We start from the raw sequence: 25693 nt of genomic DNA on the forward strand, positions 1-25693 counted from the left end.
GAAATGAAGGCAGAAATAAAGATGCTCTTTGAAACCAACAAGAACAAAGACACAATGTACCAGAATCTCTGGGACACAGTCAAAGCAGTGTGTAGAGGGAAATTTATAGCACTAAATGCCCACAAGAGAAAGCAGGAAAGATCCAAAATTGACACCCTAACATCACAATTAAAAGAACTAGAGAAGCAAGAGCAAACACATTCAAAAGCTAGCAGAAGGCAAGAAATAACTAAGATCAGAGCAGAACTGAAGGAAATAGAGACACAAAAAACCCTTCAAAAAATCAATGAATCCAGGAGCTGGTTTTTTGAAAAGATCAACAAAATTGATAGACCGCTAGCAAGACTAATAAAGAAGAAAAGATTAAAGAATCAAATAGACGCAATAAAAAATGATAAAGGGGATATCACCACCGATCCCACAGAAATACAAACTACCATCAGAGAATACTATAAACACCTCTACGCAAATAAACTAGAAAATCTAGAAGAAATGGATAAATTCCTTGACACAAACAACCTCCCAAGACTAAACCAGGAAGAAGTTGAATCTCTGAATAGACCAATAACAGGCTCTGAAATTGAGGCAATAATTAATAGCTTACCAACCAAAAAAAGTCCAGGACCAGATGGATTCACAGCTGAATTCAACCAGAGGTACAAGGAGGAGATGGTACCATTCCTTCTGAAACTCTTCCAATCAATAGAAAAAGAGGGAATCCTCCCTAACTCATTTAATGAGGCCAGCATCATCCTGATAGCAAAGCCTGGCACAGACACAACCAAAAAAGAGAATTTTAGACCAATATTCCTGATGAACATCGATGCAAAAATCCTCAAGAAAATACTGGCAAACCGAATCCAGCAGCACATCAAAAAGCTTATCCACCATGATCAAGTGGGCTTCATCCCTGGGATGCAAGGCTGGTTCAACATATGCAAATCAATAAATGTAATCCAGCATATAAACAGAACCAAAGACAAAAATCACATGATTATCTCAATAGATGCAGAAAAGCCTTTGCAAAATTCAACAACCCTTCATGCTAAAAACTCTCAATAAATTAGGTACTGATGGGACGTATCTCAAAATAATAAGAGCTATCTATGACAAACCCACAGCCAATATCATACTGAATGGGCAAAAACTGGAAGCATTCCCTTTGAAAACTGACAGAAGACAGGGATGCCCTCTCTTATCACTCCTATTCAACATAGTGTTGGAAGTTCTGGCCAGGGCAATCAGGCAGGAGAAGGAAATAAAGGGTATTCAATTAGGAAAAGAGGAAGTCAAATTGTCCCTGTTTGCAGATGACATGATTGTATATCTAGAAAACCCCATTGTCTCAGCCCAAAATCTCCTTAAGCTGATAGGCAACTTCAGCAAAGTCTCAGGATACAAAATCAATGTGCAAAAATCACAAGCATTCTTATACACCAGTAACAGCCAAACACCCAAATCATGAGTGACCTCCCATTCACAATTGCTTCAAAGAGAATAAAATACCTAGGAATCAAACTTATAAGGGGTATGAAGGACCTCTTCAAGGAGAACTACAAACCACTGCTCAATGAAATAAAAGAGGATACAAACAAATGGAAGAACAGTCCATGCTCATGGATAGGAAGAATCAATATCGTGAAAATGGCCATACTGCCCAAGGTAATTTATAGATTCAATGCCATCCCCATCAAGCTACCAATGACTTTCTTCACAGAATTGGAAAAAACTACTTTAAAGTTCATACGAAACCAAAAAAGAGCACGCATTGCCAAGTGAATCCTAAGCCAAAAGAACAAAGCTGGAGGCATCACACTACCTGACTTCAAACTATACTACAAGCCTACAGTAACCAAAACAGCATGGTACTGGTACCAAAACAGGGATATAGACCAATGGAACAGAACAGAGCCCTCAGAAATAATGCCACATATCTACAACTATCTGATCTTTGACAAACCTGACAAAAACAAGAAATAGGGAAAGGATTCCCTATTTAATAAATGGTGCTGGGAAAACTGGCTAGCCATATGTAGAAAGCTGAAACTGGATCCCTTCCTTACACCTTATACAGAAATTAATTCAAGATGGATTAAAGACTTAAATGTTAGACCTAAAACCATAAAAACCCTAGAAGAAAACCTAGACAATACTATTCAGGACATAGGCATGGGCAAGGACTTCATGTCTAAAACACCAAAAGCAATGGCAACAAAAGACAAAATTGACAAATGGGATCTAATTAAAGAGCTTCTGCACAGCAAAAGAAACTACCATCAGAGTGAACAGGCAACCTACAGAATGGGAGAAAATTTTTGCAATCTACTCATCTGACAAAGGGCTAATATCCAGAATCTACAAAGAACTCAAACAAATTTATAAGAAAAAAACAAACAACCCCATCAACAAGTGGGCAAAGGATATGAACAGACTCTTCTCAAAAGAAGACATTTATGCAGCCAACAGACACATGAAAAAATGCTCATCATCACTGGCCATCAGAGAAATGCAAATCAAAACCACAATGAGATACCATCTCATACCAATTAGAATGGCAATCATTAAAAAGTCAGGGAACAACAGGTGCTGGAGAGGATGTGGAGAAATAGGAACACTTTTACACTGTTGGTGGGACTGTAAACTAATTCAACCATTGTGGAAGTCAGTGTGGCGATTCCTCAGGGATCTAGAACTAGAAATACCATTTGATCCAGCAATCTCATTACTGGGTATATACCCAAAGGATTATAAATCATGCTGCTATAAAGACACATGCACACATATGTTTATTGCAGCACTATTCACAATAGCAAAGACTTGGAACCAACCCATATGTCCAACAGTGATAGACTGGATTAAGAAAATGTGGCACATATACACCATGGAGTACTATGCAGCCATAAAAAATGATGAGTTCATGTCCTTTGTAGGGACATGGATGAAGCTGGAAACCATCATTCTCAGCAAACTATTGCAAGGACAAAAAACCAAACACCGCATATTCTCACTCATAGGTGGGAATTGAACAATGTGAACACATGGACACAGGAAGGGGAACATCACACACCGGGGACTGTTGTGGGGTGCGGGGAGGGGGGAGGGATAGCATTGGGAGATATACCTAATGTTAAATGACGAGTTAATACGTGCAGCACACCAATATGGCACATGTATACATATGTAACAAACCTGCACGTTGTGCACATGTACCCTAAAACTTAAAGTATAATAATAATAATAAAAAGAATAACAATGCATTAAACAGGAACTGCAGGTAAGAATGATTCAATAACAAGGTAATATGCAACACAGTTCTTAGGATTTCCCACCTCTGGTTCCTGTTTTATCCTGACCTGGCTTAATTGCTTTATTTATTGGTATGCTACAGTGTGCAGACTCTATAAATAAAGATTTGTATACCTACAGAAAAGAAACGACTATATATTATAATAATACATGCATATAACTTTTTTATCCTTTTAGTTTAAAATGAGTTAGGTGGAAAAGGACGGTTTCCATAAGTGACCCAAGAAAAGAGAACATCCATGAAACGGTTAAAGAACAACAGAATAATTTTATAAGAGGAAAAAACAAATGCTGTGTGAATTTAAAAATGCATTTTCCTGTTAATTTATTAAAGATATATTAAATGGTGACTAAGAGCCAGGCAGCATGCTGGGTGCTAAGAATGTAATAAAATATATACATATATTAACTCAGGCCACAAGGACTCACCAACTGTTCTGGAAGCCAGATGTGTAAACACATAATAACTATACAGCATGTTAGATGGAATCATAGAAAAATGTGTTAGGTAGCAGATAAGGAGCTTACCCTAAGGAGAATAATTAACTTTGTGAAGCAGGGAGTGGGAGGATGAAGACTGTATTGAAAAATTCCCTACAAAAATCACATAAGCTAGATTCTGAAGGGCGAATAGGAATCTACCAGGTGGTCTAAAGAGAGTAGGCATTCCAGCATGGGGGAAGAGCTGTGTGCGAAGGCACAGAACAGAACAGAATGGCCTCTTCAGGGAGCATACGTGGTGTGCCGGGGCTAGGGCTTGAAGCATTTATCATCTCAAGCTGCCAACCCAGGACATGTTTTTATAATACTTGTATGCACCTCAGGGATATTATCCCAGGATTTAGGGAGCTGGCCATGTTCTGAATCTAAACAGGAATTCTGCTTCCTAGGGCAGGCTACGATACATACTTCTGTGTTTCATCTTATTCTCCCCTATGCCAGTAGAAACCTAGTTACTGGTCTGAAGCCAGGGAAGAGGATCTGTAAATACAGCCTCCTAGTGCAACAGAGGGCTCTGTGGCCAGTTTCCACAGAGCTCTTTGTTTCTAATGCTGGAGGAGATGGTTTCATTCCCTGGCAGAAGTGAGTGCTGACTATTTTGACTGTACAACAAAATCAAAATCCCTTGCCTTTGTTTGACCCATGCCCACCCCATGGAAAACAGTAGATTATTCATGTGGAATAAAATCCTGCATCACAGAAATACATTTCTGACTGAAGAGGTTTGTTTTGCTAGTTTGGATTCGTCTGCCTTTACAAGGCTCGTCCAAATGGCTTTAAAGTCCGTGTGCTTAAAGGAGACTCTATTTAGGATGCAGTAAGGCAGGACATGATTAAAACAAATCACTGAATGATTTCATTGGAGGACAAGCCCACTCTCACAATATATAGCCCTTAATTCCTTGACTGGAAATGTTACTTGTTGATTGCCAAAGACCTAGTCTGGGGAAGGGGAAGGCTGGGGAATGGGATGTTGTCTTTCATCATTGGGCATCTTGACTCTGAAAAATCAGCACTTCCGTTTTTTGGTTCCTAGCCAGAACCATACAAGAGGGTCTTCCTTAAAAAAAAAAATAAGCAAAGTCTGTCTCTTTATCCTACCACCCTTGCTTTATCCCCAAAACACCACGAGAACTAGTACTATCTAGTACTATCTAGAGGGTAGCTGAAAGGGAGGAGACAAAAGATGTGCCTCATTCTATAGCCCCCGCTACCCAGCCCTTCCTCTTTGGGGTTGCATGTAACTGCTGGTGGAGGATTCCTTGTTATCTTTAGTCTTGCAGTTTCTTGATTGTCCTCTCAGGCCATGTTCATAATAATTAGCAGATGGGTTTGTGAAGAAACAAATTTCCTCTTCCCCAGGCCTATAGGAAGGATGCTATTCAAGCCTTTATTGGGGGATCAAGGTAAGACTACTGGATGCTGTTTGGAATTGTGAGGTTATTTCTTTCCCATGATCTTTCTCATGTTCAGTAAGTATTCTCTTGCAGCTATATCTTTTTAGCAATTCAGCTACCATTTGCAGCAAACATGTTATTCAGTAGGCAACTGGTAATACCATATAAAGAAGCAGAAAACGTATTTCCTACCTATAAGAAATCTGCAGTGTATCTAAAAAAGAGACAGGGAGTCTACGTGCCTAAAAGCATTGCTGGATGGTGGTGGTGGTGAATAGTTTATATTTATTTCTCAAGACCTCATTTTAAAAACCCATAGGAATTTTCTCCTTTTGTTTTGTACAAAGAACAATTAAACATTCATGATTTTGATCAAGAATATAAATATTTGATTAAAATAAAGCCCAAACTTGTCATTCTCCTTCCTCTGTGGGTGTTGGTTGCAAATCCTTGCAAAACTCAGAGATGAGTGTTAGTGTTAGTTCTGAGCAAGAATCAGAATTATCCTTGCTATTAAAATGTATCTGATGAGAGTAAAACTCACCTAGGGGCTGCTATAACTAAAGAGGTACTTTTGAGTTACTTGAATTAATGACTCCAGCACTGAGGAGTGAAAACGAGGTCTGGGTCAGCTCTCTCTCTGTAGGATGCTCTATCAGTGGGAGCCGGGTTAAGATTTTGATGAAAGATGTTTTTTTTAATGTCATCAGTTAGGGGGACTTGAGCTGACATTTATAAAGCATTATTCTGTTTGTCTTATTTAGCATGCTTATTCAGCCAAGTAAGAAACATGTTTTCAGCCTGGGCAACCTAGGGAGACCCTGTCTCTACAAAATATTTAAAAATCAGCTAGGCATGGTGGCATGCGCCTGTGGTCCCAGCTACTGGGGAGGCTCAGGTGGAAGGATTGCTTGACCCCAAAAGGTTGAAGCTGCAGTGACCTGTGATTGCAGCACTGCATTCCAGCCTGGGTGACACAGTGAGACCCTGTCTCAAAACAACAACAAACAAACAAAGCACATTTTCCTCCTCTTATGCTCTGCAAGAGCATGGGGAAGAAATACTAGTTTTATTGTCTAACTTAGTTTAAACCCTTGAACATAAAGGCCATGCTTATACTTTTTCAGTTCTCCAAAGAGATGTACATATAGGAAGATACACTATTAATGCTTGTTGTTTAATTCATTTTTCAGCCCCCTGTATCATGTACTATAGTTAGTAGTTTATAATTTTTAAATCTTTTGAATGATATAAGAAATTCTATCTCAAAAACTTATAAGTATCTGAAGAAAATGTGAAAATTAAATTTAAAGCTGAATCTTCATTATGATAGCTCTTCCTAGGATGACATCTTGCCATCCATAACACATCTGTAAAAACACCCATGTATTTTAATTAGTACTTATACCCTCACCTCACTCTATAAGTTAGCTGAGGCAGATTACCAAAATATGCAATAATCCGGAAACCATAAAGTGCTAAGGCTTGAATTAGACTATCTGGGTTTGAATTATAACTCCCCTACCTATAAGCTCTGTGTCTTTGGACAAAATGCTTAATCTCTCTAAGCCACAGACTCTTGAGTTATAGGAGAGGTTGACATGAGTATTAAATACACTAATCCATGCAAAGTATTTAGCACAGTACCTGACCCACAGTTAGCTTCTAATAAATGTTAGAAAACATACAATACAGAAAAGTAAAATAAATTATAAATAAATATAAATCAGGATCAGAGAAAATATAATTTAAAAGATCCTATTCTAAGGAGTTAAACTTCAATTATGCATTAAAGCCTGGCTATGAATTAAGCTGAAGCCTAATGACCAAAGCATAAGGGAAATGTGACTAGTCAGTGCACACTATTAATAAAGTTATCTTTGAGGAAGATAAGTGAAATCTTTATTGGCTGATAGAAAAGCAGTTCTCATGTGTGGCTTCAGGTGGGAAAACACTGGGCGTGTAGTATAATGTTGCCAAGCCTTAACATTAAACTCCCTGGGTTTTGGGTGGTAGTCTCCTAAAACCTGCTTAAAGGTATGCCAAAGGCATAATGCCAGCATGTAAAATTCACGAGGGCCCCCTAGAACATTGTTACATCAGTTATAGACTTTTTTTAAGCAACTCGTATTTTTTTAAGTTTGCAAGCTAGAGCTTATAGAAGAGATCTACTGTTTTATTTCCTCTGTCCACTTTTACTTATATATGGGATTTGGAAGTTTTCTCCAACCTTACCCAGGGTACCTTTTATCCATAAATGCTTTCTTCGTCATATCCCAACATGTAGACCACTGCCTACCCTGTTTCAGTTCAATGTCCTTTTGTTCAGCTGCTGTTACATGTCAGCCCTCTGCTGGATGCTGGATATGTCTGTTCTCAAGGAGCTCAGTCTGCGTCCCCTTTAGATAAATCCTGCCCCCTTTCACCTGCCAGACTGTAAGCTCCTTGGTGGCTGGGGACATTATTTTGCATATTGTCATATTGTCAAAGCCTAGCAGGGTATCTGGCACATAATATAGATGCTTAGTAAATACTGTTGAATGCATGAAGGGGATTCTTGCAGTCCTATACATCAATAGATGTGGGAATGTTGCCTTTTAACACAAATTGTTGCATGTCTTATATAAACTTTCTTTCGTGCAGCACACAGAAGATCCATGCTGCTGCTGCTGCTAAGTCCATTGCTCTTTGTAGGATCCTCTGCCATTTGTGGAAGGTCCATTGCTGTTAGTAGCCCCAACTCTGACAGAGAGACTGGCTTGCTACTCACCATCTCTGTTTCCTTTTCTTCGTGGACATGCAGCTAGATTCTATTTCCCAGCCTCCCTTGCAGTTAGGTATGACCATGTGGTTAATTCTGGCCAGCGGAATAAAAGCAGAAATGATAGGAGGAAAGGATAGCACGTGGGAAATTGTATGGGTCAGGTGTAGAGGTGTGTCACTCCCTCCTCTGTCAGCTGGATATTGATACCTAGGGTAACCAGGCATTGCAGATGGCAGATTCTCTGTAACCTGGATCCCTGAATGACTATGGAGCAGAGCTGCTACTACTCCTGTCTCCTGTTCATTGGACTTTGTGTGAGCAAGAAAAGAAAACATTTAATGTGTGAAACCACTAAGATTTCCAATATAGACTTTTTCTTTTATTGCCTGCCCAATGGAGGGAGGCCTTTCCTTAGGAAGAATAGTCTCTTACTGATTTTCACCAAGTTGATCTTTCGGAAGCTTTCTTTTTTTTTTTTTAATCCCAGAACTAATTGAAATGTATACTTTGGTCTATTCATGGAAAAGGTTTGTCACAGCTGATTCTGTGTGCCAATGCTAAAGGGATAGTTATGTTTTGTTCAGTAAGCTTAAGTCAATGGCAGAAGGAAGAAAAACAAAACAATCCTAGTTCCCTAGTACTGTGTCAGTTCTCACTCCTCCCAGCCATTATAATGTGATTTCCCCAAGCCAAGCAACAGTTTACAAAGAGCAGCTGTCTCCTTAAGAAGAAAGGACTTTTTTTCCTGCTCATACATGCCATTTATTTCAGTAGAGCATTCTTGTGGGCCAAGACTGAACAATTTTGAAATGCATGTTGTACAATCAGATACCAGTGTTGAGTGTTATAAGGTATTTGGGGCATTTAAAAAACAATATAGATGACATGTCAGCTCTTCAGAAAGGGTGGAGAAGAGTTATTAAGAATATCATCTTTTAAACTGGTAGCTTGTGGGGTATGTTTGATATTAACAACAAAATCTCTCAAAGTAGATAGTTATATTTACTATAGAATAGTTCTAACAATTGTTATGAGAACATATAGTGTAATATTTAAGCACCCATGCTCTGAACTTAGACACCTTGGGTTCAAATCCTATTCAACAACTCTCTTCTCTGTGTGACTCTGGACAAGGCATCTAATATCTCTGTGCCGTGGTTTCCTTTTTGGAAAATGAAGAAAAAATAGTACTGTACCTATTGGAGGAATAGATTCAATAATCTGTGTAAAACACTTAGCACAATTCCTTGTAGAGTAAGCTGATGTGATAATATTAACGAAAACAGGGTTGGGCGCAGTGGCTCACGCCTGTAATCCCAGCACTTTTGAGAGGTCGAGGCAGGCAGATCACGAGGTCAAGAGATCAAGACCATCCTGGCCAACATGGTGAAACCCTGTCTCTACTAAGGGTACAAAAATTAGCTGGGCGTGGTGGCACACACCTGTAGTCCCAGCTACTCGGAAGGCTGAGGCAGGAGAATTGCTTGAACCCAGGAGGCAGAGGATGCGGTGAGCCGAGATCACGCCATTGCACTCCAGCCTGGGCAGCAGGAGTGAAACTCATTTTCAAAAAAAAAAGTTAATGAAAACAATTAATGTTACTCATAATTATTTTTAATGATTCTAGGTTATTCAAATGTAATGGATCCCAAGTAAAGTCTTGGCAGTAGGTAGTGTGGATATATCTCTTGATTTTTACTGTGCCTCAAAGCCAATCCTGGGGGATTCCAGTAAAGGTAAGGAAGGACCGAGAAACTAAGTTTATGTGGACTACTTGGTCTCTGAGAGTCATTCATTCTCAATCAATATATTTAAGCACCTGTTATGTGAGTTGGTATTGAATTGTCACTGAAGGCTCAGTGGTTTTATGACAAGCAGCCATGGAAGAGTTAACACATATTGCAAGGAGAGTCAGTTCCTGTGCCCTTGTTACTGTTGTCAGTCAGGGAGTAATAGCTTTTATTTTGACTGTTTGATCTACCAACTTAGTTATCTCATACTTAAAAAGGTTTAAAAATTTGTAATTCTAGTGTAAACACATTTACCCATGCCACTGAGTAAATGTGCTTATTTCATCACATAACGAATAATCATCTACTGCTTTTTCACAGTTCTCTAATAACTAAGAAAGTAGAAGCATTTTCTTTTTCTAGTTTATAATATCTTTTGTCCCCTCTACTTTACAGGAATGTTGTTTTCAGTAGCACAATTCCTAAGACTTCCTAAATCTTGTCTTACAAATATGGGAAATGGCGGAGGGTTTTCAAGTTTCTAGGTTGCTTTTTTTGTTATTTTAAAACGAGAGAATCAGAACACAAATGTAGTAAAAACATTGGCAAGAGTTTCAGATTATTAAGATTACTAGAAAGTTGCATGTTCCAGTTTATGAACGAGAACTGCAGCTCCACAACTGTCTTTTGTATACACAGATGATGTTCTAATTCAGTCCCTTCTTATGGATTGCTACGTTTTGCTGGTTTCCTATCTAAGAAAGGAGATGAATTTAATTGCTTCTTCACTTATATGATATCTTAAAATAAGTTATTTTAGGGAAATCAATTTTAATCCTGTACCTCCCCTGGAAAATGTCAGAGCATACAAGCAGAGTGGCTTTCATTCTTCTGCTTCTAGTATCAGAAATTTTGTTTTTGTGCTTTACTATTTTTTCCTTCACTTAATGCCCTGAGTTAATTTAAAGAATGTAATTCCCAATTATCTAATCAGTCTCAAAAGCAATATAGAAACTAGAAGTCTAACTGTGGAGAATCTTTTACAACTACCACTTAATACTAGTCAGTAAATTCTAAGAATAGTTTAAAAGCATCCTGACTTAAGTCATCCCACTGGAAAATGCTTTAATTATCTTAGAACACTCAAAGTTTTAGAAAATGATTAGAATTTCTGAGAGGGGGAAAATAGAGAGAAACCCTGTGGTTGGAAGAGTTTGTGTGTGTCCAAGCCTTCACACTTAAAAGAATAACTGCTAGAATTGTTTTTTTATCTAGAATTATAATAAATATATTTTAATGTTTTGGTTGCTTGTAAATCCTGCAATTGATTGCTTAGACATACACATAACAAGAGGTTTGGCGTCAGCATTAAAGTTAACCTACTACCATTTGATGTGGTTTCAGGTTTTTGGTAATTCATCTTTAAGAAATGATTTCCAAATCTGTGTTGGATTTTGCTATTGAATCTAATTAATTTTGAATAAATTAATTTATTTCTTGGAATATTTTTGAGTTTTTCCCCCAGTGTGGTTAATGAAAAAAAATCTGCATATGTGAAAAGAAATGGACTTAGCATCATCTTTAATAACAGAAATGAAAATACTTACAATTATTCCCATTAGGTACTATGGTGTCAACACTCATAATTAAGACTATCCAGGTATTATTCAATTCTGAGAAAGCTGGCATTATCTAGGGTATTGCAATTGTTTTGCCAGATAAAGCAAACACGTTATTTGACTTCTTAGGAAATTAATTGTGTATGCAACTGCTAATCATCTAGTCCATCTTACTAGTTAAAAAAAAAAACAACCTAGTTAAAATGATGACTGAAACATATATAAAACCTAAGAAAGTTATTTTAATGTTTCTTAGTCAACTGTGAGGCATATAATCCAATGTACCCAGTAAAAACAGTCTTTATTCCATTATGGACTGACTTAAGTAATATCATCCCTGATAATTTTTTTATTATGCCAGATATTGTGAATGGTACCTGGTTGGGTGCTGGCTATTTCTGTCTTCCTATAAATATTCTTGAGCTTTGTTCTGGGTCACAGCTAAGTTACTTGGAAATAGTGTGATCCTTTGGGTCTTGCTTTTAAGATTACGTAGATGAGACCAAAGCAGTGTTTAGCCTATGGCTAATTATTTCATAATACTAACAAAAGACCTTGTTGAGTACTCTACCAATCCTAGGAATCATGAGTTGTTCCAGTTTGGCTGGTGGGAAGAAGTGTTCCCTGCCTTGTGTGGGTTCTGGGTATTGTTCTCTGAAATGGTTTTGGGTAGTTCTTTCCCTCACTCTGAATAGTGTCTGCACATGTTTTGCTGATCAGTACTCTGCTGAATACGTTGGGGGAGCCCTCTATAGATCTCTGGAGTTTTCTCCCTATGTTGCTATCTCCTCTCTGGCATTCTGCCCTGGAACTCTAGCCACCTTGGCTCCCTAGACTCTTGGCTAGAGTCTTCAACTTGGCAGTTCTCTTTTTTTGCCCTGCAGATTTCGGACTCTCATCAGTCAGTAAACTAAAGCTTTTCATTTGCTTCCCATCTCTCAGGGATCACTGTCCTTGTTGCTGATGTCCCTCAGGAACCACTGTCTCATATATTTTGTCCGGTTTTTTAGTTACTTGAGGAAGGAGAATAAATTTAGTCCCTGTTATTCCATTCTGGCAGAGGCAGACTACTGTCAGATCAAATTTTAAAAGAATTTTGATCTTTTAGTTTAATTTTCCAAAATATGAGTTAAGAGTCTCTGATGATATTATCTCCAAATGAGACTATTTCTCAGGGAATAATCTAGATGGAACCAGATGATTTCTTAATCTCGTCTAGCTATAAAACCTGTTGTGACAATATCTGGTTTTTACATTTAAAGCAGTGTCTTAATGAAGGTTTTAATTCAGACAATGCAGTTACTACATAATAAAATAGTGACCATTTTTCCACCTGTTATCTCTGTCTTCCTCTCATTCCCATAAATGGTGAAGATATAAAACTGGTAATGGGACATGGTAAATTGTTTCTGCACTCATTTTTTTTAACTGAGCTATATATATTAAAAAGCATGGCTGGGTGCAGTGGCTCACTAATCCCAGCACTTTGAGAGGCTGAGGCAGGTGGATCACGAGGTCAAGAGATCAAGACCATCCTGGCCAACGTGGTGAAACCCTGTCTCTACTAAAAATACAAAAATTAGCTGGGGGTGGTGGCGGGCACTTGTAGTCCCAGCTACTTGGGAGGCTGAAGCAGGAGGATCACTTGAACCCAGGAAGCAGAGGTTGCAGTGAGCTGAGGTCGTGCCACTGCACTCCAGCCTGGCAACAGAGCAATACTCCATCTCAAACAAAACAAAACAAAACAATAAAAATTGTTATATCCTTTGAATCATTAACCCCACTTGTGGAATTATAGCCAATGTAAATAATCTAAGGTATATAAAAAGCAATGTTAACCATGATGCTAATTATAATGGGGAAAAGTAGAAATAATCTTAATGTCAAAGTAGGTGCCCTAGAATGGATGAATGTCCAGAATATATAAAGAGCTCCTACAACTCAATAACAAAAACCAACCCAATTAAAAAATGGGCAAAGGAATTGAATAAACATTTCTTCAAAGAAGATATAGATGGCCAATAAACACCTAAAAGGTGCTCGACATCACTAGCTATTAGGGGAAAGCAAATCAACAACATGAGAAACTGCTTCACATTCATTATGATTGCTATTTTAAAAAGATATATATAAGTTCTGGCAAGGAGGTGGATAAATTGGATCTCTCATACATTTCAGGTGGGAATGTAAAATGGTACAGCTACTTTGGAAAAAAGGTAGTTCCTCAAAGTGTTAAACATATAGTGACCATATCATCCAACAACTGCATTTCTAGTTACCTAGTCAAAAGAATTTTTTTTTTTTTTGAGACAGAATCTTGCTCTGTTGCCAGGCTGGGGAGTGCAGTGGCGTGATCTTGGCTCACTGCAACCTCTGCCTCCTGGGTTCAAACGATTCCACTGCCTCAGCCTCCCGAGTAGCTGGGACTACAGGCATGCACCACCACGCCAGGCTAATTTTTTGTATTTTAGTAGAGACAGGGTTTCACCATGTTGGCCAGGATGGTCTCGATCTCCTGACCTCGTGATCCACCCGCCTCGGCCTCCCAAAGTGCTGGGATTACAGGCGTGAGCCACCGCGCCCAGCCACTCAAAAGAATTTAAATCAAGGACTCAGATACTTGCATACCAGGTTGATAGCAGCATTAATCAAAGTAGCAGAAGGAAACAACAAATGTCTATTCACAGATGAAAAGATGAACAAAATGAATGGGAGTCACATTCAAGAGACAGAAAGTAGAATGGTGGTTGTCAGGGGATGGGACAAGGGGTGAGTGTAAGTTATGGTTTAAGGGGTACAGAATTTTTGTTTGTGGTGGTGAAAAAGTTCTGGAGATGGATGGTGGTGACAGCTGCACAACATTGTGAGTGTACTCAGTGCCACTGAACCGTACATTTAAAAATGTGAAAATGGTAAATTTTTAATGTATGTTTTCCCACAACAAATCTTAAAAATAGGTGCCTAGTTAAATAATTCACATTTCAAAACAGAGTAGCCTAAGAAATGCTAACCAACTAATCCCTCCTGCTCTTCTTCCTCTCCAGGAGTGACACACGCGGCCATCTGGGCAGCATGCATTTCTTACCTCAGTGCAGCCGTTCCCCCTGAGCTGAGGACATCTGCTCAGGGCATCCTGCAGGGCCTTCACCTGGGTTTGGGAAGAGGATGTGGTGCCATGATCGGAGGCGTGTTAGTCAATTATTTTGGTAAGAATGGCTTTCTCCTTTTTTTTCTTTTCTATTATTAAAACATGATTTTTTCCAGCAGTACCTCAATAAACAATCCAATTATTACTGAAGATTGCCCAAAGCTAAATTCCAGTATTCATAATCTCTTTCTAGATTTCATGGTAGTCATAACTGTAAAGCAGTGTGCTTACGTTGTTAAGCTGATCTGAGCCAGCCTGTAACTGTGCACACTCCTCTGACAATCAGCTTAATGAGATGCTACAGAGATCCCTCAAAGGAGCCAAACAAATGAATTAGCACGAGTGCTTTTGGTCTAAAATAAGGTACCTTAAACCTGCTGATAATAACCCTAAAGGAAATAAAATTCATCATTGTTATTCCATTAGGAGATTTTGAACCAGAAGAATCTAACCATACGCTGGCTTTGGTAATGCTACTACATTTATGGTAACAAGATCTGTCTGTCATGTCATATCTTCCTTATTAGAAACATAGGAGCTGAAATAGGAATGAGATTATTCTGCTCCAGGAATTTTAACTGCTCAGTCATCTATTAATATATAAGGTGGGCCCCAGGAAATGCGTGCATTTATAGCACTATTTGAGCACTGCTGTTCCAACTACAGATTAATAGTGCTGTTAGTTAATAATTGGGTAAATGGTCTTTTCATATGAAGAGGAGAGCACCATTGAATTGTATGAGTCATGGTGAAAGGCACTGAGAGATAATCGTATATAAATGCAGTTTTATAATCGATCAATGACAGATCCAATATCAGCCCTGGGTCTCTTGACACGTACCCAGCCCTGTGTTTTTCCATTATGTGGAGCTAATACCCAACCACTTTTCTCTGGTTAGTCTCAAGCTGTGCTTCCTTTGCTTTGATCTTTAGAAAATGGACGGTTTTAGATGAGCGCTATCTGCATTTCTTGGAATTACTCTATAGAGAGTGCTGTTTGTTTTTACAGGGGCTGCTGCAACCTTCCGAGGAATTGGCATGGCCTGCTTGGTGATCCTACTGCTCTTTGCCCTGATCCAGTGGCTGGCAGTGCCAGATGAGGAAGAAGGTAATTATTTCCATTCTTTCTTAATATTCCTAACAGTTCAGGCCATGGGAAGTCAACAAATGCCCCCTGAGAAGCCTAGAAGTGGTACAGAGTATACAACAGGTCTGTTTGGCTCAATTTTCTGAGTGGTGTATCGATGAATTCATGTGGACTATTGTTAAAGAGATCCACCTACTATGCAGAAAAAATATTGTTTTAAGTAGCTTGGGGTTTTCTTGTTTTTTGTTTGTTTGTTTTCTTTTATAATACAAGGTACTAGGGAAGTATTAGTTTTCAATTTCTCTGGTATTCTAAAGGTTTTTCAAATTTAAGTCAAATACATATGAGGCTATACAGTCATTTTGCTACTAGGGATAGGAAGTGAGTGGTAATCTTCTCTATGACTTACCTTCATTTGTTAAAAAAAAAAAACAAAAAACAATGGCCGGGTGCAGTGGCTCACGCCTGTAATCCCAGCACTTTGGGAGGCCAAGGCGGGTGGATCACGAGGTTAGGAGATCAAGACCATCTTGGCTAACACGGTGAAACCCCATCTCTACTAAAAATATAAAAAATTAGCCGGGCACGGTGGTGGGTGCCTGTAATCCCAGCTACTCAGGAGGCTGAGACAGGAGAATGGCGTGAACCCAGGAGGCAGAGCTTGCAGTGAGCCGAGATAGCACCACTGCAGTCCGGCCTGGGGGAACGAGCAAGACTCCCTCTCAAAAAAAAAACAAAAAACAAAAAACAAAGACAAAAATGTCAAGACCTGAAATCTGAAGTTTTCTCTGAACCAGGGATGCCTTTATTAAGATTGTTCTACAAAAAGGAGGTTATATCAAATATTAATGTGTAGATGAGAATGAGCTGACTCAACTTTTTATGAAAAAGGTCAGCCAGGAGGATGAAAATATTTTTGCTCAGTTTTTTGGTCCCAGAACAGAGCTCATCTTCTTTGGGTGTCCTATCCTTTGGGGAGCATTAGCCTCAGGGCCCTGAAATGCTTCTGTGAAGAGAAAAACTTGCTTGTTACAGAAGCCTCAGAGACAGATTTTAATCTCAATGAGTTACTCAGAAAGACCAATACTGTTTTTTCTTACTTTTGTTCTTTTATAATCCTAAATGGATTCTCTCTCTTACACAGCCTCAGTCCATGCCTCATGTAAAAGACCAATAAAAATAGCTATCATGGCTCTCCCAAAGTTATAAGATGTAGTTAAAGTTGTATTTTGAGAAAAATGTATGGACTTGAATATCTTTGCTATTAATCACAAAAAAATTTAAAATCATTAATTAAACATTCAATGTAAGAAACATAAAAATAAGCAATCAAATTTTAACTCATCTTTAATTAGTGAGAATATGGTACTGGGTTAGTTTTTAAAATACTTGTGTTCTGGAGAGACTGTTATTGGGAAAATGGCAGATAGGCAGGATTAGGTTGCAGCTCCCACTCAGGTGGACCGAGTAGCATGTGGAGACTTGCATCATGCTTTTGCTCCAGAACTACTGCAGGAATATACCAGGAAAGCTGAGAGAATACACAGACCCTCTGAAGGAAGCATATTGCTCCTGGAGGACCTGGGAGACAGGCCAAATATTGGGCTGGTATCCAGCTGAGAGACCTAAAGATGGTTCACATCACAGGACTCTATGCAGACAACCCCAGTACCAGCCTGGAGCCTGCTGGGTGGCTAGATCCAGAAGAGAAATGACAATCACTACAGCTTGGCTGTCAGGAAGCCACATCCCTCAGAAAACAGGGAGAGTACTACATCAAGGGAACACCCTGTGGGACAAAAGAATTGAACAGCAGCCTTGAGTGCCAGCCCTTCCCTCTGCCATAGCCTACCCAAATGAGAAGGAACCAGAACAACAATTCTGGTAATATGACAAAACAAGGTTCTTTAACCTGCCCCAACAAAATCACACTAGCACCAGCAATAGATCCAAACCAAGAAGAAATCTCTGACTTCCCTGAAAAAGAATTCAGAAGGTCCATTATTAAGTTAATCAAGGAGGCACTAGAGAAAGGTGAAGTCCAATTTAAGGAAATCAAAAAAATGATACAAGAAGTGAGGGGAGAAATCTTCAATGAGATAGATAGCATAAATAAAAAACAATTACAACTTCAGGAAATAAAGGACACACTTAGAGAAATGCAAAATGTTCTGGAAAGTCTCAGCAACAGAATCGAAGAAGCAGAAGAAAGAACTTCAGAGCTCAAAGACAAGGTTTTTGAATTAATCCAACAAAGACAAAGAAAAAAGAATTTTAAAAAATGAACAAAGCCTCCAAGAAGTTTAGGATTATGTTAAATAAACAAACCTAAGAATAATTGGAGTTCCTGAGGAAGAAGATACATCTAAAAGTATGGAAAACACATTTGATGGAATAATCAAGGAAAACTTGCTAGAGACCTAGACATCCAAATACAAGAATCCCAAAGAACACCTGGGAAATTCATTGCAAAGAGATCATTGCCTAGGCACATTGTCATCAGGCTATCTAAAGTCAAGAGGAAGGAAAGAATCTTAAGAGCTGTGAGGCAAAAGCACCAGAAAACCTATAAAGGAAAACCTCTCAGATTAACAGCAGATTTCTCAGCAGAAACCCTACAAGCTAGAAGGGATTGAGGCCCTATGTTCAGCCTCATAATTAATTTCCATAAATAAATGGAAATTAAATAACCTCCTGAATTATCATTGGGTCAACAGCAAAATCAAGATGGAAATTTAAAATTGAACTGAACAATAATAGTGACACAACCTATCAAAACCTCTGGGATACAGCAAAGGCAATGCTAACAAAACAAAACAATTACCAGCCAAGAATTTTGTATCCAGTGAAACTAAGCTTCATAAATAAAGGAAAGATACAGTCTTTTTCAGACAAACAAATGCTGAGAGAATTCGCCACTACCAAGCCAGCACTCCAAGAACTACCAAGCCAGAACTACAAGAATTTGCCACTCACCACCAAGCCAGCACTACAGGAGCTACAAGGAGCTCTAAATCTTGAAACAAATCCTGGAAACACATCCAAACAGAACCTTTTTAAAGCATAAATCTCACAGGACCTATAAAACAAAATACAATTTAAAAAAAACAAGGTATATAGGCAACAAATAACACAATGATTGGAATAGTACCTCACATTTCAATACTAACATTGAATGTAAATGGCCTAAATGCTCCACTTAAAAGATACAGAATTGCAGAATGGATAAGAATTCACCAACCAAGTATCTGCTGCCTTCAAGAGACTCGCCTAACACATAGGAACTCACATAAATTTAAGGTAAAGGGATGGAAAAAGACATTCCATGCAAATGGACACCAAAAGCAAGCAGAAGTAGCTATTCTTACATCAGACAAAGCAAACATTAAAGCAACAGCAGTTAAAAAAGACAAAGGGTGATATTATATAATGATAAAAGGCCTTGCCCAACAGGAAAATTTCACGATCTTCAATATACATACACCTAACACTGGAGCTCCCAAATTTATAAAACAATCACTACCAGACCTAAGTAATGAGATATACAGCAACACAATAATAGTGGGAGACGTCAGTACTCCACTGACAGCACTAGACAGGTCATCAAGACAAAGTCAACAAAGAAACAATGGATTTAAACTATACCCTGGAACAAATGAACTTAACAGATATTTACAGAACATTCTACCCAACAACTGCAGAATATTCATCAGTGCATGGAACTTTCTCCAAGATAGACTATATGATAGGCCACAAAACAAGTCTCAATAAATTTAAGAAAATTGAAATTATATCAAGTACTCTCTCAGACCACAGTGGAATAAAACTGGAAATCAACTCCAAAAGAAACCTTCAAAACCATGCAAATAAATGGAAATTAAATAACCTCCTGAATTATCACTGGGTCAACAGCAAAATCAAGATGGAAATTTAAAATTGAACTGAACAATAATAGTGACACAACCTATCAAAACCTCTGGGATACAGCAAAGGCAATGTTAAGGGGAAAGGTCATAGCCTAAATGCCTACATCAAAAAGTATGAAAGAACACAAATAGACAATCTAAGGTCATACCTCAAGGAACTAGAGAAACAAGAACAAACCAAACCCAGCAGAAGAAAGGAAATAACCAAGATGAGAGAAGAACTAAATGAAATTGAAGGAAAAAAAAATACAAAAAATAAATGAAACAAAAAGCTGGTTGTTTGAAAAGATAAATAAAATTGATATACCATTAACAAGATTAACCAGGAAAAGAAAAGAGAAAATCCAAATAAGCTTAATTAGAAACAAAACAGGAAATATTACAACTGACACCACAGAAATACAAAAGATCATTCAAGGCTACTATTAACACCTTTACATGCATAAACTGGAAAATGCAGAGGAGATAAATTCCTTGAAAGACACAACCCTCCTAGCTTAAATCAGGAAGAATTAGAAACCCTGAACAGACAACTAAGTAGTGAGACTGAAACAGTAATAAAAAAATTGCCAACAAAAAAAAAGTCCAGGACCAGATGGAGTCACAGCTGAATTCTATCAGGCATTCAAAGAAGAATTGGTACCAATCCTATTGACACTATTCCACAAGATAGAGAAAGAGGGAATCCTCCCTAAAACATTCTATGAAGCCAGTATCACCCTAATAACAAAACCAGGAAAGGACATAACAAAAAAAGAAAACTAGAGACCAATATCCCTGATGAACATCAATGCAAAAATCCTTAACAAAATACTAGCTAATCAAATCCAACAGCATGTCAAAAAGATAATCCACCATGATCAAGTGGGTTTCATACCAGGGATGCAGGAATGGTTTAACATATGCAAGCCAATAAATGTCTTTCACCACATAAACAGAATTAAAAACAAAAATCACATGATCATCTCAGTAGATGCAGAAAAAGCATTTGATGAAATCCAGCATCCCTTTATAATTAAAACCCTTAGCAAAATCAGCATACAAGAGACATAACACAGTGAAATAAAAGCCATTTGTGATAAACCCACAGCCAACATAATACTGAACGGGGAGAAGTTGGAAGCATTCCCTCTGAAAATTGGAACAAGACAAGGATGCCCACTCTCACCACTTCTATTCAACATAGTACTGGAAGTCCTAGCCAGAGCAGTCAGACAAGAGAAGGAAATAAAGGGCATCCAAATAGGTAAAGAGGAAGTCAAACTGTCGCTGTTTGCCGATGATAAGATTGTATACCTAGAAAACCCTGAAGACTCCTCCTAAAAGCTCTTAGAACTGATAAATGAATTCAGCAAAGTTTCAGGATACAAAATTAATGTACACAAATCAGTAGCTCTGCTATACACCAACAGTGACCAAGGTGAGAATCAAATCAAGAACCCAACCCCTTTTATAATAGCTGCAAAAAATAAAGTATTTAGGAATACACCTAACCAAGGAGCTGAAAGACCTCTACAAGGAAAACTACAAAACACTGCTGAAAGAAATCATACATGACATACACAAATGGAAATACATCCCATGCTCATGGATGGGTAGAATCAATATTGTGAAAATGACCATACTGCTAAAAGCAATCTACAAATTCAATGCAATTCCCATCAAATACCACCATCATTCTTCACAGAACTAGAAAAAACAATCCTAAATTTCATATGAAGCCAAAAAAGAGCCTGCATAGCCAAAGTGAGACTAAGCAAAAAGAACAAATCTGGAGGCATCACACTACCTGATTTCAAACTATACTATAAGGCCATAGTCACCAAAACAGCATGGTACTGGTATAAAAACTGGCCCATGGACCAGTGAAACAGAATAGAGAACCCGTAAATAAAGCCAAATACAGCCAACTGATATTTGACAAAGCAAACAGAAACATAAAGGGGAAAAGGATACTCTATTCAACGAATGGTGCTGGGATAATTGGCAAGCCACATGTAGGAGAATGAAACTGGATCCTCATTTCTCACCTTATAAAAAAATCAACTCAAGATGGATCAAGGACTTAAATCTAAGACCTGAAACTTAAAATTCTAGAAGATAACATCAGAAAAACCCTTCTAGACATTGGCTTAGGCAGAGATTTCGTGACCAAGAACCCAAAAGCAAATGCAACAAAAACAAAGATAAATAGATGGGACTTAATTAAACTAAAGAGCTTTTGCACAGCAAAAGGAACAGTCAGCAGAGTAAACAGACAACCCACAGAGTGGGAGAAAATCTTCAGTCTATATATCCGACAAAGGACTAATATCCAGAATCTATGACGAACTCAAACAAATTAGCAAGAAAAAAAAACACCAAAGAGTGGACTAAGGACATGCATAAACAATTCTCAAGCAAAGATACACAAATGGCCAATAAACATGAAACAATGGTCAACATCACTAGTGATCAGGGAAATGCAAATCAAAACCACAATGTGATACCACCTTACTCCCACAAGAATGGCCATTATCAAATAATCAAAAAATAATCGATGTTGGTGTGGATGTAGTGAAAAGGAAACACTTCTACACTGCTGGTAGGAATGTAAGCTGTACAAACACTATGGAAAACAGTGTGGAGATTTCTTAAGAACTAAAAGTAGAACTACCATTTGATCCAGCAATCCCACTACTGGGTATCTACCCAGAGGAAAAGAAGTCATTATATGAAAAAGATACTTGTACATGCATGTTTATAGCATCACAATTGCAAAAATGCAGAACCAGCCCAAATGCCCATCAATCAATGAGTGGATAAAGAAACTGTAGCGTGTGTATATGTATGTATATGTGTGTATATATGTGTGTGTGTGTGTGTATACACACACACACACATATATACATACATACACAATGGAATACTACTCAGCCATAAAAAGGAATGAATTAATGGCATTCACAGCAACCTGGATGGAACTGGAGACCATATTCTAAGTGAAGCAACTCAAGAATGGAAAACCAAACATCATATATTCTCACTTATAAGTAGGAGCTAGGCTATGAGGATGCAAAGGCATAAGAATGATATGATGGACTTTGGGGACTCAGAGGAAAGGGTGGGAAGGGGGTGAGGGATACAAGACTACAAATTGGGTTCATTGTATACTGCTTGGGTGATGGTTGCACCAAAATCTCACAAATCACCATTAGAGAACTTATGTAACCAAATACCACCTGTTCCCCAAAAACCTGTGGGAATAAAACATTTTTTAAAAAGTAACTATCACGTGGCTTTTCCTGTTTTGACGTCTTTTTAATCATAATCCTGTAAATGGGCCTAAGGCAACACTCATTATAACCTATGCCCCACTGATGTTCTAAGTTAAATGAAAAATATATTTCTTAAGTATATATGCTAATGTCTATTAAGGCCTATAAAGAGACCCAAAGATAAAAATCACGTTCATTGATTCAGTACTTACACCAAGTAATGAAGTCATTGGTAACCAGCAATTTATTAATATTACCAAGCACTCTGGAATGGGTATATGAGATTCTTGGTTTATTTATTTATTTTTACCTTTGTTCAAATATGTAGAAAATGCTGAAAAAATAGTTTAAACATTCTTTTCTCTCCAGACAAGACAATGTTGGCAGAAAGAATTCCTGTTCCCTCCAGTCCCGTTCCTATAGCAACCATCGACTTGGTACAGCAACAGACAGAAGATGTCATGCCACGCATTGAGCCCAGACTTCCACCCAAGAAAACTAAGCACCAGGAAGAACAGGAAGATGTGAACAAACCAGCCTGGGGAGTCAGCTCTTCTCCCTGGGTGACCTTTGTCTATGCACTCTACCAAATTAAAGAGATGATGCAACTCACAAGAGACAACCGTGCTTCTGAGATACAGCCTTTACAGGTACAGTTACTTTGCTGGGCTAGCAATATTACCTGTCACTCAAGATACCTTAACTGGGCTCAGTTGTTTTAATTACTCACTTTTCATTCAACAAGATTTATTGAAAGTCTGGTGGGGGAAGTAGACATGCAAACAATTTCAGTACTCTGTGAGCACTGAGTTAAAGAGGGTGTATACAAGGTCCCATGGAGAGAATATTCTGCCTTATGGAGTTCAGGAAAACTTCAGAGGCTATGATTCTTTCACTTCTTGAAAGAAATAAAATAAATAAACCCATTCTTTCATTGTATATTTGTTTTAAATTTCAGTATTGATGGTTGCCAGTTGAAAGAATGTATGGTTCATGCCTTCAGGAACCATATTTATTAATCTCTGTAATTCCAAAATTCTAGTGGGGGCATTATATTATAGGACCACAATAAATATTTGTTGAATTAATTAATCTGAGCCACTGTATGGGTCTGATAGGACACCTAACTCAGTGGAATTATGGTTATGCAGGTGGCCTCACCTGAAAAATAAGTCTAAAAGTGTGATTTTTCTTGTCCCCAGAGGAGTGATCTTTCCTGAGTAAAGTTAAAGCATGTTGATAAAAGTGTGGATAATTGTACAGGTGTATCCCGACTTTGGAAAATGAGTGTAACTTCTATAAACCATTTAGCCAAAGAAATAGACTCAGTTCCCCCATCTCATGATAATCACTCCCTTTTATTTGATAAGTCACGTCAGCTTTGTCTGGAGTAGCTTCAGAGGACACATAAAAATAAAGGGGAAAGATTTAAAAATAAGGGTCATTTGAGTAATTCCCCTTTCAGAAAATTTGTTGAACTGTTAATTAATCTCACTTTGTAAGCTAACATAAAATCTTTGTGAAATTTTAACCAAATCTGGTTCTTTACTGATAACCATATGCATGCTAGTCCATGCATGATCCTATTTATTAATTTATCAAGATAATAAACTCACATCATTACTCTGCTCAGTCAAGAACCAGACATTGTGGTGGGAGATGCGTATACAGGATTTTAATACCTTAAAGCAAGAAGACTAAACAGGAGAAAGGATGATTTTAATATCTGCTGCTTGAGTAGCAATATTTTCATTACTTTGTGTACTCATCCTCATTTTCACAGAAGCCACATAAAATTTTTAATGTGGCTTTTTTTTTCTGGTATGTTAGGATTAATAAATTTTTAATAAATTTTTTTCTGGGCTGGGCATGGTGGCTTATGCCTGTAATCCCAGCACTTTGGGAGGCCGAGGTGGGTGCATCACGAGGTCAGGAGTTCAAGACCAGCCTGGCCAAGATGGTGAAACCCCGTCTCTACTAAAAATATAAAAATTAGCTGGGCATGGTGGCGGGTGCCTGTAATCCCAGCTACTATGGAAGGCTGAGGCAGAGAATTGCTTGAACCCGGCAGGAGGAGGTTGCAGTGAGCCAAGGTCACGCCACCACACTCCGACCTAGGTGACAGAGCGAGACTCCATCTCAAAATTGTAATAACAATAATAAATAAATAAATAAATAAATAAAATTTTTCTGGTATGTTAGGATTAATAAAAACTGGCAGGTATGCTGTAGTTATTCTTAGAAGTCATTATACTAAGTTTCTTTTTCTTTCATTGTAGAATCACAGAAATGAACATTTTTATTTGGGTGTTCAGCCAAAAAGTGATGGGTACTAATTTGGGGGAGAATCCATTTAAATTTTTTTTTTATTTGTACAACCAATATGGCATTTATGGAAATTGCTACTGGTGATGTTCTACTCATGGTTATTTACAGTTGGTTACACAAGTGCTTGTTTACATTCACTTCTTTATGTGGATGTTCTGTCTTATCTAACTTTTGGTGCACATTTTGAAATACCAAATATATATCAGGACTCTTAATTACAGGACATTCTTTCCCAGCTCTGCCTCCAAGGATAAGAACCCCTTACTTACTTCCTGTTAGACAAAGTGTCTTCTGGCTCTTGGATTCTGTGGTCTTAGCAAGCGGCCTGAGTTTCAGTTATTCCATAGTGCTTGCCCAGCGACTTGCCACATGGCTGGGAGGCTCAGTAAATATTTGCTGATGTAAACCATTTACCAAGTACTAACAGACATTTTGGTAGTAATGTTCCTTTTTCCACAAGACACGTCTGCTTATAGTGTTTGTGTTTTTCATGCGGCTCTGGCAGTTGCACATAGGAAAGGAGATGAAAGGTAAGACATTCTATCCTTATTCCTCTATTACTTGGTCCCTGAAATGGGCACTTCCGGATGATCTCCCCATGTTTCCTATCTTACTTGAAAGCATATATAA

At 38.1% G+C, this 25693-nt stretch overlaps 2 protein-coding genes across 4 annotated transcripts in view; one reads left to right on the top strand and one right to left on the bottom strand.

Moving 5' to 3' along the window:
- The window catches only part of MFSD6 (major facilitator superfamily domain containing 6), an 82217-nt gene that overhangs the window by 54404 nt on the left and 2120 nt on the right, over nt 1–25693 (top strand). Inside the window, exons 4-7 of one of the 2 annotated variants that reach the window (XM_055379260.2) lie at nt 14362–14523; nt 15475–15573; nt 23105–23385; nt 25569–25593. In XM_055379260.2, the coding sequence (XP_055235235.1) occupies nt 14362–14523; nt 15475–15573; nt 23105–23385; nt 25569–25593 (567 nt within the window). The remainder of the gene's footprint in view (nt 1–14361; nt 14524–15474; nt 15574–23104; nt 23386–25568; nt 25594–25693) is intronic. The other variant, XM_055379259.2, reaches the window with a different exon arrangement.
- NEMP2 (nuclear envelope integral membrane protein 2) overlaps nt 1–25693 on the bottom strand; it is a 208083-nt gene that overhangs the window by 32835 nt on the left and 149555 nt on the right. The window lies entirely within an intron of this gene.

This window comes from Gorilla gorilla, chromosome 11 (assembly GCF_029281585.2).
Source record: "Gorilla gorilla gorilla isolate KB3781 chromosome 11, NHGRI_mGorGor1-v2.1_pri, whole genome shotgun sequence".
Classification (NCBI taxonomy): Eukaryota; Metazoa; Chordata; class Mammalia; order Primates; family Hominidae; genus Gorilla; species Gorilla gorilla.